The sequence below is a fragment of the Meles meles genome, chromosome 11 (assembly GCF_922984935.1).
Source record: "Meles meles chromosome 11, mMelMel3.1 paternal haplotype, whole genome shotgun sequence".
In the NCBI taxonomy this organism is placed as follows: Eukaryota; Metazoa; Chordata; class Mammalia; order Carnivora; family Mustelidae; genus Meles; species Meles meles.
Window position 1 is genome coordinate 83,091,186 of NC_060076.1, and position 18,118 is coordinate 83,109,303.

General features: G+C 39.9%; 1 protein-coding gene across 1 annotated transcript in view; it reads left to right on the top strand.

Moving 5' to 3' along the window:
* The first annotated feature begins 312 nt into the window (after nucleotides 1-312).
* The window catches only part of TRPM6 (transient receptor potential cation channel subfamily M member 6), a 165,920-nt gene continuing 148,114 nt past the window's right edge, over nucleotides 313-18,118 (top strand). Inside the window, exon 1 of the mRNA XM_046022199.1 lies at nucleotides 313-443. Within this exon, the coding sequence (XP_045878155.1) occupies nucleotides 435-443 (9 nt within the window). The 5' untranslated portion in view covers nucleotides 313-434. The remainder of the gene's footprint in view (nucleotides 444-18,118) is intronic.

Below are 18,118 nucleotides of genomic sequence, written 5' to 3' on the forward strand. Positions count from 1 at the left end.
TTTTAAATCCATTTTTATTTTATATAACTTCATGCCAAAGTCGAACTCAGTGTGCTGACAGCTGCTCAGGGCAGCATGCTCAAGTGCAAATGCTCAGCGTTGATGAGGTTCCCTCGGCCTGGGGTGCTCCAGCAGAGTGATGACGACAGGAGTGTTAATCATTGCCCTGGCCAGGCAATCTTAGTCACAAGTTCCTGCTGAAAGTGAAATCACCCCCTCTGGTTTAAAAACGGCTAAAAACATTTTACTCCGTTCATGTTGCCATTTCTCCCTTTCAGGTTAAGCACATGGAAATTTGTTCAGCAATTCTTTTTACAGCACCATTTCCATTAGTTGCTCCCACAACTGGAGTTTATCTGATTGCCTGGTGGATGGAAACTTCAGGATAAAATTCAATGGCCGAAGGCTGAGTGAAGTTTACCCTGGCTGTGGTTATGAAGAGGGTAAGTGAATGAACCTCTTTGTGGCTCTTGTGTTTATTTTCTCTTATGCGAGATTTTACACGCCATAAAATGCAAAAGGCATACTCTTGCAATTACAGTTAACCACTGAGATTTGCTTGATGACTGTTTTTAAGTGATCACAGGCCAAAACCAAGAAATTAAAACACACAATTAAGCATGCATGCCAAACAAAATTGCTTCAGTTTCCTCTTGACAAAAATATTTTTATTAATTAAACAGCCTGTTTAGTTAATTGAACTGTTAGCAAAATGTCCTTCTGCACTGATGGAAAGTTGAACTGTTCAGTAAATAGATTCCTTCAAGGCCTAGAACAGTCCTGGGCGCATAGAAGACTTTGTGGAAATAGCTAATGATTATTTCGCTCTCTCTTTTTTTTTCTCTGCACTACATTAATGTGTTGTAGAAGGTATTTTCCAGTCATTTGCATAAAATCTTATGTACTTGATACATCAGTGATGAATGAAAAAGGGAGTAGAAAATAAGGCATTTACTTAAAAATAATTTCACATCTTTCGCACTATGATTCAAACTGTGATTCTGTTTTTGAGAACGCTTCTGAGTGTTCAAAAATTACTGCAATTACACATGTTTTACAACATTGCCCGTCATTGTGAAAACCTGGAAACAACCAGATAAATGTTCATAAACAGGATGGTGACTAAATACACTGGAATACTATGTAACCATAAAAAGAATGAAGAGAATCTGTATTTATTAACATGAAACCAGCCCAGATTGTATTGCTAAGTTAAAAAAAGCAAGTTTCTAAAAAAATAAGGCATTAGTAAGTATAGCATATTTCCTCCTCCTCCTCCTCCTTCTTGTTTTTTGTAAAAACAAATACCACTATCTACGTATACAAAGTGTACGTGGTAATATTCTGTGGTAATATTCACCAAACCATTTACAGTGGCTACTTTTGGGGCACTGAATACAAAAGTTTTCTATCTATTCTTAGTCATTAGAATGCAAGTAGTAGGGATATTGTTTTATTTAGTGCTAAAATCTCAGTGTATATAAGTAATTGTGTCTGGTACATAATAAGCATGCAATAAATAGTGTTGACTGAATGAATGCATGAATGGAGAGACTTCTATAATATTTAAATTATTGAGACTTGACATGGGTAATTTGTAAGGAAATAAAATTCACAAAATACCTTAATTTTTAACTATAAAAAGTGATTTAGAACAACTTCCAAAGCCTCTAATACTTCTTTCCCACTTTTTGCAATACTTTCCTTCATTTTCCTAGTTAATTTTGGTTCAAAGGAAAAGAAAATGTTGTAGTGCCTATGCTCACCTAAGATCTTCTGCTGAGGCTTCTTACTTTGGGTTTTATGCCTGCCCTCAGAAATCTGTGCATCTCACATCCCAGATTGCTGTTTATCTTCTTATGCACAGGCCATCCTTCCAATCTGATTACAAACCCTGAAAATACAGACCCTGTCTGATGACCTTTTCTGTCCTCAATACTTAGCACAGGGCCTCTCTAATAGTAGGGGTGTAGTTTTGTTGCTGGGTATTCTTTCCAGAAACATCTGTGAGGTTCTTAACGGTGGAGAACTACTGGAAGCCCTCCTCATAAGCCAGGCATTGCATACAATAGGCCCCCGGTGCGTGTTTGTTGAATGAATCACTGGGACTTGATTCTGGCACGTAATCTCTGCATACACAGGTGATTAGATTTGGTTTTGAGGGGGTGGCAGGAGGCTGTATCAGTTTGGGATTGTTTCCATTGCCAATAACAGAACACCTGACTAAACTGGCAGGAGCAGAAGAGAAAGGGAATTTATTGGTGCCCATGGCAGTTTATTAGTGCAGCTGGCTTGAGAAATAGCTACCCACTGTGCCTTCAGAATGACATCTCTATCTCTCTCTTACTCTGTTCTTAGGCAGAGTTTCTCTTTGAGCTTGTAAAATAGCTGCCCAAATCTCTTCAAACCATATTCTTTGGATTGCAATCCAGCAGAAAACATGTCTTTTGTTTCAGCAGCCCTACTTGGAAAACAAAATCAGGACACTCAGTAAACCAACACTGAGTGTAGCCGGGAGACTTCCCATGCACTGGTTTCATGGGCTTCGAGGGCGAGGGGGAAAGCCTCAAGCACGCCAGGTGGACTGAGGGGACAGCTGGAGCCCCGAGGAAAAGTCAAGGCTGTTGCCATTGGAAAGGGGAATGGATGTCTGATAGTTGAATAGCAAAGGTCAAATGCAAAGGAGGATGACTATGTATCATTCTTTTCTTTTCCACTCTCCCTAAATATACACATATATGAGTAAGTAACTGATACAAGAACCCATCAATTCTAGCTCTGTAAAGATGCGCATATCGGCACTAACTGTTACAAAGGTGGCAGATGGAAAGATGGAGGGAGGGGCTATCTGAATTGATTAAAGCCAGAATTGCAGTGTAGAGCAATGACTCTCAAATTTGTTCCATACCGAAATTATCTGGGGGTGATTCTTTTTTTTTTTTTTAAAGATTTTATTTATTCATTTAACAGAGATCACAAGCAGGCAGAGAGGCAGGCAGAGAGAGAGAGAGGAAGAAGCAGGCTCCCTGCTGAGCAGAGAGCCCGATGAGGGGCTCGATCCCAAGACCCTGGGATCATGACCCGAGCCAAAGGCAGACGTTTAACAACTGAGCCACCCAGGCGCCCCTCTGGGGATGATTCTGATGCTCATTCCACTCTTTACAACCATTATCAGAATATCTAGTGTCAGGACCCAAACTTCAGTACTTTCAAGCTCCCAAGTAAATTGTACTGTAGCCAAGTTTGAGAACCGGTGGTCAAGAGAGATGGTTTTAGAGGTACCAGAAAGTGTGCTTTGAATGTAGTAAATCCAATAATGGGGTTTATAGGCAGAAAAGAACACGACTGAGCACAGCAGGGGCTATTTTTGAACTGGTTACGGTGTGTAGACATCACATTCATTTCTCAACATTTGTTTCTCCCATCATAGTCAGGATTAAAAAATATATGCCTCTATTTACAGTGAGGAACTAGAGGTTCAAACAGATAAAACTTGCCAAAAGGCCAACCAATGAGTAAAATAGGTCATTTGGGCCCCAAATTGCATATTCTCTCACAACGTTCCACAGACATGAGTTTAACGGTGAAGTCAGATGTTGGATTTGCAACTAAATTTATTTCACTGAAGAATAGAGTATATGAAGGCAGTCCTGGAAAACTGAGAAAGTGACATTATCTGCAGCATGGATTGGCAACCTAGGGCCCAAGGTCAAATCCAGTCCACAGCTGCCTTCATAAACCAAATCTTGTGGGGACACAGCCATGCCACTGTTTACATATTGTCTACAGCTGCTTTTGTGCTATGCTAGCGGAGCTGAGCGTCATAACAGATGCCATATGGCTTGCAGAGCCAAATGTATTGACTGCCTAGCCCTTTGTAGAAGAAGTTTGCTGACCTGTGACCTAGAGTTACATTTTTGTGTGATCAGCAGTTCTGGGAAGGGATGAGATTGCCATTATTCATTCAGGACTGATAATAACTCTTAGTGTTGTATGAGTAGGATTCTCCAAGCATCCACTCATTCATTCAATCAGTTAACATTTCCTTTCTTGAGCATTTATAAAGTGTCAAGCACCCTGAACTCATAGTCTATGAGACAGATAAAACAGCTGAAATACAGTGCAATAAATTCTACAGTGAAAAATAGGATACTGAGGTATAATAACTTTTCTCTCTGTGTCTAGGCTACATGAGGACAGGCTTTGGTTCTGTTTCAGCTTATCATTGTGCACTCAGCTTCTAGCAGAGTGCCCAGCAGGCAGCATTAGGGGATCAGTAAGCATTTGATGAATGAACTAATGAATGAATCAGTTAACATGATCGAGGTAACCGTAGGATGCTAGGTGAACATACATAACCCAAACTCTGAGAGGATGAGGTCAGGTTATGAAGCTGAAGTAGAAAAAGTGAAGGGGGGTTGGGGGGCCGCAAAGAGAGCAAAATGGCAGGAGATCAGTAGCCTCACCTTGGCCGTCCACCATAAAGTCTACCACTCTGGGCCTGGATGGAAAGAGAACTGTGAGCCTGAGCAGTATTTGGAGGGAGATTTGATGTGACAAGTGAAATAGACAACTCTGTCTGGTTTTGACTCAAACACCTCCAGAAGCTTCCTGCTGTCTACAGGATAAGATCAAGTTCTCCAGAACTTGTTTGCTGCTAATTCAGTTTTATTGCCCTTACTTTCTAATGTCAGTTCCCAGTGTCTAGTTTGATGCTTTCTGATTGCGTTTCATTTGGTCTTAACTGTGCTTTGAAAATTTTTTTTTTTTCTTTTTTACAGATAGAGAGAGAGAGAGAGAGATTACAAGTAGGCAGAGCAGCAGCCAGAGAGGGGAGGAAGCAGGCTCCCTGCCAAGCAGAGAGCCCGATACGGGGCTCGATCCCAGAGACCCTGAGATCATAACCTGAGCTGAAGGCAGAGGCTTAACCCACTGAGCCACCCAGGCGCCCCTTAACTGTGCTTTGTAGAAAGATATGCTTCCCCCTTAGGATGTCTCTTCCTCTCTCTCTAGTCTGTACTGCTCATCCTATAAGGCCCAACACAACTATGGCACTTCAGGCAGATTTTCTTCCCACCCACCCTGAGCCTCACTGACACCTCACTTGTGGCATCTGTGGATTCCATCACACATCGACACCCACCACTCACTCTCAGATTTAGTAATCAGGACTGCTTTGTGCCATTTTATGGGCTAATGCTTTGCAGGAAGGTTCCTTAGAATGTGGGCTCCCAGAAAGAGGGAGCAGGAGAGGTTTCCCTCATACTCTCTTAGTACCAAGAACAATATGTACATAATATCTGAGTAGACACTTAAATACTTATTGAATAAATACATGAATGAGTCAGATGATAAAAAGTCATGAGGTTGGAAATGCTGCCAAAAAAGGGAACTCAGAGAATGGAAAATAATTAGAGGAGATGCTTATAAGATAGGTATTTGTAATTAGAGGTATTCGCAAAAAGTATAGGTTTTGAGGGCAAATTTTTAAGTTTATTTAAAAAATTTTTTGGTAGAAATTCAGATGTGGAGAAATGAGTTAATTGACTTTTCAGTTTAGGGCAATTAATCATCATTGTAAGGTACTGCCCTTCTTTTTTATGTATTCATTTGTTTATTTACATACATATATGTTTTCCTTACTGTCCTCTTTACCTATTGCCATTCCCCTTCACTACCACAGGAATGGCTCTAATGTGACTAATGTGTATCCTCTTTTTGTGTCTGTTTATGAAAACTTCCTTTTATTTGTTTTTTAATGTTTTTTTTTTAAAGATTTTATTTATTTATTTGACAGAGAGAGATCACAAGTAGGCAGAGAGGCAGGCAGAGAGAATGAGAGGGAAGCAGGCTCCCTTCAGAGCAGAGAGCCGGACGTGGGACTCGATCCCAGGACCCTGAGATCATGACCTGAGCCGAAGGCAGTGGCTTAAACCACTGAGCCACTCAGGCGCCCCTCCTTTTATTTGTTTTTTAACATGTATTTAAAACATTTATGTATGGGGTGATATGTTAGAATCTCAATCTGCTTCTTACCTTTTTAATGAAGCATTAGGTGTTGAAGATCGATACATATTGCTGTCGTTAGACCTATTGTTTCTGTTGCCACATCATACTTCATGGAGTGAATTTTACACCTCCAATGATGGAAACCAGCACTGCCTCCAACCTCTGTCACGACACATTATGATGAACATCCTTGTCTTGTTCCCTCCCAGACCTAGGGTGAGAATTTATTCGGAAAAAGTCTCCAGGAATGGCACGGCTGGATCACAGGGTGTATGTCTGTTTAATTTGACTAAGGAGGACCAGATTCCCCTGCAGAGTGGTGGCCTTAGTTTATGCCCATGTCCCCTCCCTGCCCCATAACAGAGCTTCTATAAACTATAACCCTACTAATACTTAGTGTTACCAGCTTTCTAATTTTTGTTATTCTAACAGTTAAAAATTGATATTTCATTGTTGTTTTAATTAGTGTTACTGTGTTTGTGAAAGAGTTTCAAAATCTTGCTTGACTCAGTCTCTTTGAGTTTTTTTCCCCATAAATTACCTGTTTGTAAATATTTCTCCATTTTTTTTCCCAAGGGAATTCTTATCTTTGTTGTTGTTAATTAATAATTTAGTGCTTATTAAGTTATTTTTTAACCAAGAAAATTAACTTAAACTGTAACATTGAATCACTTTATTGAATACCCCTTACTTAATAACTTTATTATTATTAAACATTATTTCTGATTTTGAGGAGATAGCAGTAGCTGTATAGTCGTTAGATCTTCCTAAAAATCCACATATAAAATACATGGTAAAAATTAAAACACATGAACAACATTTGCTACAAAACTAAGAAGACTTCAGTCTCTCTTTTGGCATGTAAGGAGATCAGAAGTTGCTACTCCTGATGCCACCATAAGAAAATAGCTGAACAAACTGAAAGTTAACAGCTGCTCTTTGAAGAAATGTCATTACTTCTGAAACTGAAATGCAAAGAGAAAAAAGGAATGAAAAAGAAACAGATATCCAGTTCTCTGAGACAAGTGCAAAATGTTTAACATATGTGTAATGGGAGAAGTGGGAAGGGTACACAGAAATACCTGAAGCAGTAATGACTGGGAATTTTCCAAAATTTATAACAAAACCAAACCACAGATCCAGGAACTCAGAGAACACCAAACAAGATAAATACCAAACTAAGTGACAAGTAAGCACTAGGAAACCCCAAATACAACTGAGTGGAGAGAATCACCAATAACCAGACTGTATATTATCATTATCTATGTGGGAGATAGCAAAGGGAGGCCATGGGGTGGCAGGTAGAATAAGAATAGGAGAAACTCAAAGGAGCCAACAGATGTTCACTGAAAAGTATGGTAGGTTAATCAGACCAGCAGATAAAACCAGGAGGGGTTTGCCTACACTAGGGAGAGGCGGTGAGTGGCCTTGTCGTAAAACGCAAAGAGACTTTTGAACTCTCAAAATGGACCCTCTATAGTTTCTTTCCAGAAAGGTCCAAATAGGAGAAAAACTACTGGGAATGAAACTAAAATTGAGCAAGAGGAGAAACCAGAGAAAGAAGAAAGAGAAGATCCCAATAAAAGTTGGAAGTTGGGGGTGGAGTCAAGAAATCTCAGAGTTACCATATTTCTGTACACTACATGGAAACCATAAGAGAGGGAGCTGTGTGAAGACTTAAAAACTATCCTGACTTTTCCTCCTTCTAAAATATCAGGAAAATCCATTTTACATAAAATGAGCAATAGCAAAGTATTGAGTTAAAATCTCACACAAAATTGCTGTAAGAAATAAAGAGAATGAGAGTCATGATAACATAACATCATGATTAAAAAATAGATAAAAACTGTAATGATTTCAGAACACACTAACAGGCAATAAGGAAATAATATAAGCCAAGAGAGAGGAATATAAATCAGAAATAGAAAAATTCAGAAATAAGGCAACAGGACTTAAGAAAGAATAAATCAACAAGAAATTTTTAATGACTAGAAGATATAAGAGAGTACACAAACACAGCAAATAGTGTCTTTATAGAAATAGAAGAATAGGAGAAAAAATAGAAAAGGGGGAAAAAAGGAAGGAGGAAAACAGAATTTGAGGGGGAAAAAGAACAAATATTGAAGATAGAGATGATTTGACACATGGTTTATAGGAGTTGCTGAAGAAGAAACCCTAAGTAGAACAGAACAAATATTAAAAAGTATAATTTTTTTAAAAAAAGTATAATTTTAAAGATTTCCTGAAACTAAAAAAAAAAAAAATTGAAATCTGTACTGAAAGAACACAGTGTGTCTCTGAGGGCATTGATATAGAATAATGATGACCCAGTCTTATTCTGGTAAAACTGATGAAGTTAAAAGGGAAAAAAAAAACATAGAACAACCTTTGGTCATCAAGGAAAACAATACCATGTGAGGTATAAGAGAAAGAAAATCATATTATCATCAGACAGTTTGACAGCAATAATCTATGCCAGAAGATAAGGTGATAACATATTTCTGATACTCAATGAAGGCACCTATGAGCTGAGGATTTTATACCCAACAAAACTGGCTTTCAAGTATGAAGCGCATAAGCTGATAGCAACATGCCAAGGACTCAGAGAATATTGTTTTCATGAGCTTTTCTTGATTAATCTACTAAAGAACAACTTAACCAAAATGATGTGAGAGACATCATCATGAGTGATGATGGTGGCATTAATTATACTGTGTGATTACTTGTAGAATTAATAATGAATTAGCTTTAAAAAGGTAAAGTGTATAGTATGTAATAGCTAGGTGATCTGAGAATGGAGACACGGCACAACTATGAAAAAGGGAGAGAATTATGGGGGATGGGCAAATTTTTTTTCAGAAATCGAAATCATCAGTGATAGTATTGGAATTGGACTGCTGTGTTTGCATTGGATAAAGTAATGAAAAATTAACAGGTATTTATTTTATTGACTCTGTCCTTGAGATGCAAGATTCTTTGTGTAGTTGAACAGAATACACATTTAGTATAAAGGAAATGAAATAAAAAAAAAAAGTTTAACCTAAATTTCAATTGTAAGTATGAACTAACAAGATAGTTTATTTCTCTACTGAGAAATTCTAGAAATAATGACCAGCCAAGCTCCTGTGGCATCCAGACTATGGTCTTCCTTAAGTGAACCAGGACTTCTTAGAGAAATAGTTAATTCTAGTTTTGGAGCTATTAAAATGAAAGACTATTAGAATATCTCAACTCAAGAGGCAATGAGAAGAGGCCCTCACTGACCAGAAATGGGACAGATTGAGTAGATTGAGTTTCAATGATGGTAAGAATGGCAGTGGATTGCAAATTGGTTATCAGGAGCTGCATAACAGCTGTTCTGAAGCCTTGCTTAGAGCCAGACGCATAATATCACACAGTTTCTCAGACTCTGGAGTCCCAGAGCAGCTTAACTCCCTTACCTCTGTCCCAGAGTCTCTAATGAGATTGCAGTTAGGCCGTTCACTTTACGTTCATTTGCGTTTGGGCATGGAAGTGCACACCAGAAGATCACTCCTGTGGCTCTTGGCAGGATGCTCCTCCTCTTCACTGCGTCGGCCTCTCCGTAGGGCCGCTTACAACATGACTTGCCTCTGAGTGCAGAGAAACAGTGAGAGCAACGCAGTGAGTGAACACCAAGGATGGAAGTTGCCGACGTTTACATCCTGATCTCAGAAGTGACACACCATTGCTCTGCTGTAGTGTACTGCCTACACAGACCAAACCCCCTCCTTTGGGTAGGGACTGTGCAAGATGTGAAGGCCAGAAGGCAAGGAGCATGAGGAGCCCTCTTAGACTCTGGCTTCTACAGTATGAAACCCATCAGATATGTTTAAATCCATGAGTTCACAATAATGTTCAAAAACCAAAAACCAAGTTGGTCTCTTGAGGATGACAGCCAGGCATATGTTATCTTGAGAACTGGGGAAATGAAAGAATCAAGCTTTCCTATATGAACTATATCTAGAGTGTTGAGCAAGCAGAGTAGATGAGTGACGGATTCTTTCACAAAATTATTTCAGCTGGGGGCACCTGAGTGGCTCAGTGGGTTAAGCCGCTGCCTTCAGCTCAGGTCATGATCTCAGGGTCCTGGGATGGAGCCCCACATCGGACTCTCTGCTCAGCAAGGAGCCTGCTTCCCCCACCCCCCTCTCTCTGCCTGCTTCTCTACCTACTTGTGATCTCTGTCTGTTAAATAAATAAATAAAATCTTTTTTTTTTAAAAAAAGCATAAATGGTAGAAGTGGAAGGCCATGCACGTGTTCTGATCTTTATTTTACTGAATATTTTATAGACTGTTCTCTATCCCCTAGGGTCAAATTAGATAAAACCGATAACGTCAGTCCTTCTTTCCAGGCTGCAACCAATATATTTTGACCTGTAAATAGAGTTTAAATAAGCAGGTACCTTTTCTAAGAATATACTTCATATTGTGTTCCTAGTTTCTCGATATGGAGCTACTAGTCATATTGATTTTGAAGGTACACCATTTTCCGTAAAACTTAAAATGCACATGTCTTTTTTTTTTTTTTTCTTTAAACTCGAGGTTTCGGGTTAAACAAACCTGCTCACCCTTTGATTCAGACAAGATAACCCCAAGGGGAGGGTGGTGGATTCTAGAGTCAGCAAAGTGCTCCTTCAGCATTTCCCTGAATGAACTCAGAGGTATTTTATGGCAGGTGTCAAAACAACCCACGTGTGACTAACCTTTGTGCTTCTCAGTTGATAACCACCTGTTTGTGGTGGTAAGTAGGATTAGAGCAGACAGACATGCCTTTAAACTCTAATCTTCGGCTAGTAAATATTTTCTGGGCATCAGATTGTATTCTTAAAAGACAAAATAACTTGGTGAGGTATTTTAACTATATCTCTATTTCCTTTAATATATTTTTTCTTTTTCCGTCACCTAGGTAATATCTGTTGAGTACTTACCGTGCACTTAGCAGTGGGCAGCGTCCCAGTATACCAAGGAAGGAGGTACGAAGACAGAACTTACGGTCTTGCTTGGGATTTGCGATACACACACACATAGAACAGCTAGTGAACAGGAGAGTATTGTATACATCCGTGTGTTTGTCTCAGTGGAGGCAAGCACGTCTTAATACATGTGACACACATAGAAATATATATGCATGCCAAGCAGTGTGGCACAGATGATTAGAAAGCAGGCGAGAGTCTGGAAATTATGTGCAGGGACATAAGCCCAAGCAGCTAGAAGGTGATGTGAATCTGATTGTTGGCCAAGTCTCTGCGTGGAAAGCTCTGGAACTGAGCTTTTCTTTTTCTTCTGAAATGATTCTAGATTCATGGGCAGTAGCAAGAGTAGCACAAAGGGGTCCCAGGGACCCTTTGCTGAGCTTCCCCTAATCCAACAGCCTACATATGACTATAGTACCATATCAGATCTGGCATATTGATCGTGGGACAATCTATACGTCCTTTCCAAGATCTCATGCATACACTTCTGTGGAACTGAGCTTTGATAAATGAAGTTCAAAAGACAAAGAAGAGGAATGAGGAAAAACGGGAATAAGCAAAGCTCACAGGGCAGTTGCTTTCCAGAAATGTCCTCTTTCTCTTTCCTTCCAACTTGCAGGCATCCCACAGAATCCTATGCCCATTAATGACACCTCCTTCCCCACCAGGGTTGGCTTGCTACCTCCTCTTCACAAATGTTACTCAAGCACGACGTGTTCTTATCCCATGGGTCCAAACACAGGCTGTCTCCCTTCCAGAAATCATTGGCTCTGTGAGGTAGTTTGTTGGGAAGTAGTCTGGAGCCCAGAACTGATTTTCCCATGGATTCAGAGGTGCATAGGTGATGGGTCCCCCGGCCTCTCTCCAGGCCTGTGTAACTCAGAATGTAACTAAGCACCCTTCAGAGCCCTATCTGTCATTGCCGTCCACGGTGGCAGTGTGGGGCTTCTGGGAGTCAGGGAGAAGGATTCTCTGCCCTGTCAGATGGACTCCTATCTTAACACATCCCATTCTGTTGCTACAAAATGCCACTGTGTACAGTGGGTAATGTTAAAGGGAAAACCCTTTTATTGACTTTTTTAATCATGCCAAATAAAATCTTTTGTAATTCGAGTACCAACCCACTTAGCCATCAGTTCCGTAAGAGATAGGAAGTGCAAGACAGGGAGCTGATGAGGAGAACTAGGCAGAGAGATACTGAAAAGAGAGCTTCTAGAAGGAAACTCCGAGAGAAGGAATTCCCAGGGATTCATTCTTCATATTCTGTCTCTCTTTCTGTCCCCCTTGTATCTTCCTGAATCCTCCGAATTCTCTACAACTAAGCCTTATTGCCTTTATAATCAGAAAAATCAGAGTGCTTCTGGGGTGAAAGGTGCACGCAGGTTTGTGACGCAGTTTCTAGCATGGTTAGGAGATGAGGGGACCCTGGGCAGTGTGCTCCTTAAGGCAAGGTGAGGCCCTTTCCGGCTCCAGCAGCTTCCGGTAGGAGCTCCGAGTGCACCCAGCACGTACATGATTCAGAACTTCAGAGGAGAGGTGTCTACGCAGAGAGAGAACAGACGCCGTCCTCTCTTTGGTTTTCCTGATGAACTATGGAGCCACCATCGGCACCTGCGGACAGAATCCTACCAGAGTCAAAAAACGAAGCCAGTTCTTTCTGGGTCACAAGTCCTTTAAACCCTTCACATCATCATTCCAGAAGAAGTTACTCTGGAAACCTTGCACTTCCATTAAGGCAGTGACAAACACCCCGCTCTTTCAGTTCTTGAACGGAACCTGCTAGCCCTAAGTCTTCGTGCTCAGCCAGGGGAAAAGAAGGGCGGGTCTCCAGACACTCTGGGTCATAGCCACGTGAAGAGCTTTTGTTTCCTTGGGTGATCCTGATACAGATTTTGTCCCATGCTCATGACTATAGATCCTTTTCTATATTATCTATATTTTAATTTTCTTTTTCTTTTCAAATTTTCAAATTTTTATTTAAATTCTAGTTAACATAAAGTGCTATATTGTTTTCAGTGGGTGCAGTCCTTAATGCACCTAGATCACCTACCCAACCCATCCCCCACCTACCTCCCTCCATCAGTTCATTTTCTATTGTTAGGAGTCCTGGAGGGGATGTTTAAGTCTATAAGTACTTATGTCAGTCCCTTTTTATTTTATTTTATTTATTTGAGAGGGAGAGAGTATGTGTAAGCGAGAGCGCAAGGGAAGGGGACAGACTCCCCACTGAGCAGGGAGCCCTACTCAGGGGCTTGATCCCAGGTTGCAGGATCATGACCTGAGCCCAAGGCAGGCAATCAATTGAGCCATCCAGGTGCCCCTGTCAGTCCCTTTCCATATAGTTTACAGCCCACAGGAAAGTATGTGTCTTCTAATCTCTGCTCATTTTACTGATGGGGTACATTGTTTGCAGTAATCTTACTCTCCTTTTGTGTTTTTTAATTTCTATTATGCTAGTACAACTTCGTAAAACGTTTTATGGAAATATGATACTCACCCTTGCGCAAGTCTGGTTTCTCTTTGTAGATACAGTCATGCTGGTCTAAGCATACCAATGCCATGAAAAGTTAAATGTTTCACTTCCCTTGTTCTTCATACATTTTAGTGAGAATTCCTGAACCGCATAAAATATACTCAGCAATTTACATCTGTGTCCTGATGACTTTTAAAGTAAGAGAGAGTAGTTTGGAGTAAGTCTGATACTTTACTAAAGAGTTATAGGGGGTGCCTGGGTGGCTCAGTGGGTTAAACCTCTGCCTTCGGCTCAGGTCATGATCTCAGGGTCCTGGGATTGAGCCCCACATCAGGCTCTTTGCTCAGCAGGGAACCTGCTTCCCTCTCTCTCTGCTTACCTCTCTGCCAACTTGTGATCTCTCTCTCTGTCAAATAAATAAATAAAATCTTAAAAAAAAAAGAGTTATAGGTAATAAAGCTCTTATTTACACTTAGTTGGGCTGAGTAAACATTTCTTGCATGCTGGGCCATGTAAAGGCTCCATGATACAAAGAGAAAGAAGTGGTTCCTATCTTTATAAGAGACAACAATATAGTCAAAACAAAAAGTGGTGAAAGCTGTTGAATGAGTATCCCTTTTGTCATTGCACCAAGGGGGGTTCTGTAATATTCAGAAGCCAAAGTGATTGGGAAGAACCTCTTCGCTGAAGGGAAGGGGGTTGTAGGAAGGACTGTGGGTGTAGATAGAATGAGTACATAAACATGGACCCTTTTGAGAATAAAAAAGGGTGCTATTCATATTTATGCTTGTGTAAGAGGTATTATCTGGGTCTCTTTTAGGGCCACAAGGAGTTATGGTGCCCCTGGTTAAAAGGCCAGATGTAGGGAGAATCGTTATGAATCCAAATGGTAGAAAAGTGTATTAGTTTGCATGGCTGTCATAAATGGATGGCCTGCACGATGAAAATTTTATTGTCTTGTGGTTCTGGAAGTCAGAAGTTGAAAACTGAGGTGTCAGCAGGGTTGGTTCTTCTGAGAGCTGTGAGGGAAGGGTCTATTCCAGGCCCCTCACAGAATAATGAATATGATGAATTCTGAGCTCTGTGGAGGAACCATCTTGAGATAGTTCCAAGTGTCTATAGTGACAAAAATTTGGGGGTACATTCAAGAAATAGCAGAAAAAGATAAGCGGTTATACCTACAAAGCAGTCTGTAGACGAAAAGTCAGGGAGAGGAATACACACATTGCTTGGTGCAGGTATTAGGGGCTTAGATAAAGAAATATCAGACCTTCATGTTCTTGCAAAGTGTAATCTGTGTCTGTGTCATTACTATCAAAAGCCAACGGGAAACTTCATAAGCTATGACAATATGTGGATTCCTGCTGAAATTCACATAGAAATGTTTTCATTCTTATGTTGTTGCTCTTTCATCATTTATCTCTAACTCCGTAAGTATTGATGAAATAGTAGTGTGCACATTTCCTTGGCAAAGAAGAAATTGGCATCAGGGTTGTCTGTTCAGTTGAATGGCTGTAGCCAGAACAAAGTTATCCTAGCCTGTGTGGTTGAGAAGCACTGGGCTACGGAGTGTAATACATGAACCATAAAACATAAAAATAATAGCGCTGGTACTGAACTTTAGGCTCAGATGGTCTGGGATATGAGTGAAATTCATGTTTTATTCATCAGGGAGAATAAATGATCAGAAAAAGTATAAAATGGGAATTTTAGGTAATCCTGTGAGTCATTCCAAGATATGTGAGATTTTCACTTTTAATTAATTTTAAAAATTGTAAAAATAATAAGACCACAGTAAAGGATACTTGGAAAAATAAAGAGACATTTCCAATTTTTTTCTACATAGTTTTTTTACATAGTTGTACTCAACATAACATATACCCTTTTCTAACTCCCTTTTTGGCCTTCTTTTAGAATCTTCATTGTTAGCAGTTTTCAACAGCCACATAATTACACATCTAGTAATTTAATTACTCCTCTAATAATAGACTTTCAGCTAATTTATAACATATTATATAATTTTGATATAAATATCTTATTCAAATTAGCATCATATGTAAGATTTTCTGGGGGGATGAGAGTTCTAGATATGATCTTCATGGGTCACAAGATGGTGAAGCCTTTTTATGACCACATTTTACTCTTAGGTGAGTAAAACAATCTCCATTTTACCAGAGCTGTGAAGTTCCCAAGTATAGGCCTTCAGTGGGCCCGAAGCTTCGGCCTGTCCCTCACGTCATGCTACCCTAGGCCACCATTGTGGGAAGAAAGACCATGTGGAGAGACCAGCCAGCCCTCAGAACCACACAGCCAACCCTCAGGATTTATTTACTTAAGATAGCTAGATAAATTTTGTGGTTGGATTATAGTGACTCCAGATTTAATATCTAGACATAATGACCTTGTCTCAAAAAGGTTTGAATTATTATACCTTCAAGGATATTACTGCAATGCTTGGGCATCTTTACCATTAAGTAAATCACACTCGATTTGTTTAGAGAAGGACATAATCTAAAGATCTCGTCAGTCCTGGATGCCTGTGGTTTCCTTTGCTGTGTAGATCTGCTACCGTACTGAAAGTTAGTTGGAAAAACATGATTCTTTGCTCAGAGTTTATAAATACTTTCGTTGAAGTAACATTAAAACGAAAGCAAAATGAAACCTCAGTAGTAAATAGAAGTTGAGATTATTCTGGGTAGGAACTCTAATAGGATGGAAACACCATGGGCCTTGGAGTCAGACAAACTGTTTTGGAATTTTAGTTTTACTTACTCTGGACAAGTGTTGACTTTTTGGAAACCCTGTTATTATATAAAATGGTGGTTAATAATGTGTTAAATAAAAATAAGGCATAGGCCTGGGCGGCTCAGTCTCTTAACCATCCAACTCTTGATTTTGGCTCAGGTCATTATCTCTGGGTTGTGAGATCAAGTCCTGCATTGGGCTCCGTGCTGAGTGTGGAGCCTGCTTGGGATTCTCTCTCTCTCTCTCTCCCTCTGCCCCTCCCTTCCTCCTCTCCCCCTGTAAAAAATAAATAAATAAAAATTTAAAAAATAAGGTGTGTATCAAAGTATCTAGCCCACAGTGAGTGCCCTATAAGTAGTAATTTCTTCCCTCCTTTATTCATGGCACACATTGATAATGTAAAGAATACTGCAGAAGGAATACTTAAACAATTATCAATTTAAAATGCTTTCAAAAGCCTCTCATTTTAGTTCAAGGGATCCTATATATGATTTTTGTAACTTTCTCTGAGGTTCTAGTCATTTAAAAATAAGTTAAAAGAAAAAACAGTGCTGGATAAATGAGATAGGTGTGGAGGGTTTAGTTAGTTGGTTTCTTCTAGTTAAGTATTTTTTTTTTTTTTGTCCTTCAGTTTTCTCAACTAAAATGGAATAACAAAACTTCTTACCCTACTAGAGTACTTGTTCCATGGATGAACAACTATGGTTCACCTTTCAGGGACAACAACAATAGGTTGAATAGTGTTTTTTGTCCTCTCCCCCCGTCCCCCGCCCCACAGTAAAAAAAAAAAAAAAAAAAAAGATCTAAAGGTTAAAATTTTTAGTCATGGTAGACATTTCTTGTCAAATAGATATATTCTTAATTCTAATATATGCAAGTAATAAAAACCAACTTCTGATTCATACAGTTAGTTACCCAACTATATTGTAATGAATGCTCATTATGTTCAAGGTGTATATAAAAGCAAAACAAAACAGTATGGACCTTTACAGCCTCACAGACCTGTGTTCAAATTTTCATTGGCTTCACACCTTACAAGTTGAGAAACTGGTGAGACTCACAAAGAAGCTTGCTGACCTTCAGTGAATCCTCAGAGATTCAGAAATTCAGAGCAGAGATTTTGTGTGGAAAAAAACCGAGGAAAACAATGAGAAAAGAAACTGAGTTATGTATTGTTTTAGAACAAGTTAACCCCCAAATTTCGTAGCTTCAAATAACATTGGTTGATTATGCCACAGGATTCTGAGGGTTGTCTGCGTACTTCTGAGGGCTCGCATCTCCACGTGGGCTAGCGTAGTGTTACATGAGGGGAAGGCCGAAAATGCAGGGCCACTTGAGGCCTAGACTCAGGAACTTTGGCACTTTGGCCATATTTTATTGGCTACAAGTCTGGTTTAGATTTAGGGCTGTGGAGAAGAGACTGGGTCTCTTCATGGGGCATGGGGAGGCTGTTGCAAAGTCCCATTGCAAAGAGGTATGTGCTGGGATGGGAGGCGTTTGTGGTCATTGAACAAAGTATAGTATCCACTATGTTTGTATGAAAGAAGCCAAAGAAGATGGTATCTACCCGCTGGCCTGGCAACTCGTTAAAGATGCTCAATCAGTTTTAAGACCCTTCTTTCCTTCTCTTCAAGAATCATTCAACATCGAACGTGAAGGTACTGTCCTAGCGGAGCTTAGGTTTGGTGTCACTGTCTGTAAGGCACCCTTGAAAGAGCACCCACAGCTGCCTACAGCTACCAAAGCAGACTTTGCAGAACAACCTTGTGGGGCAGGATGCCCAGTTAAATTCAAATTTCAGATAAGCCATGAATAATTTTTTAATAGAAATATGCCTTCCCTTGTTAGCAGCTTGGCATATATTCTTCTAGAACTTTCCTATGAATATTCCAACCG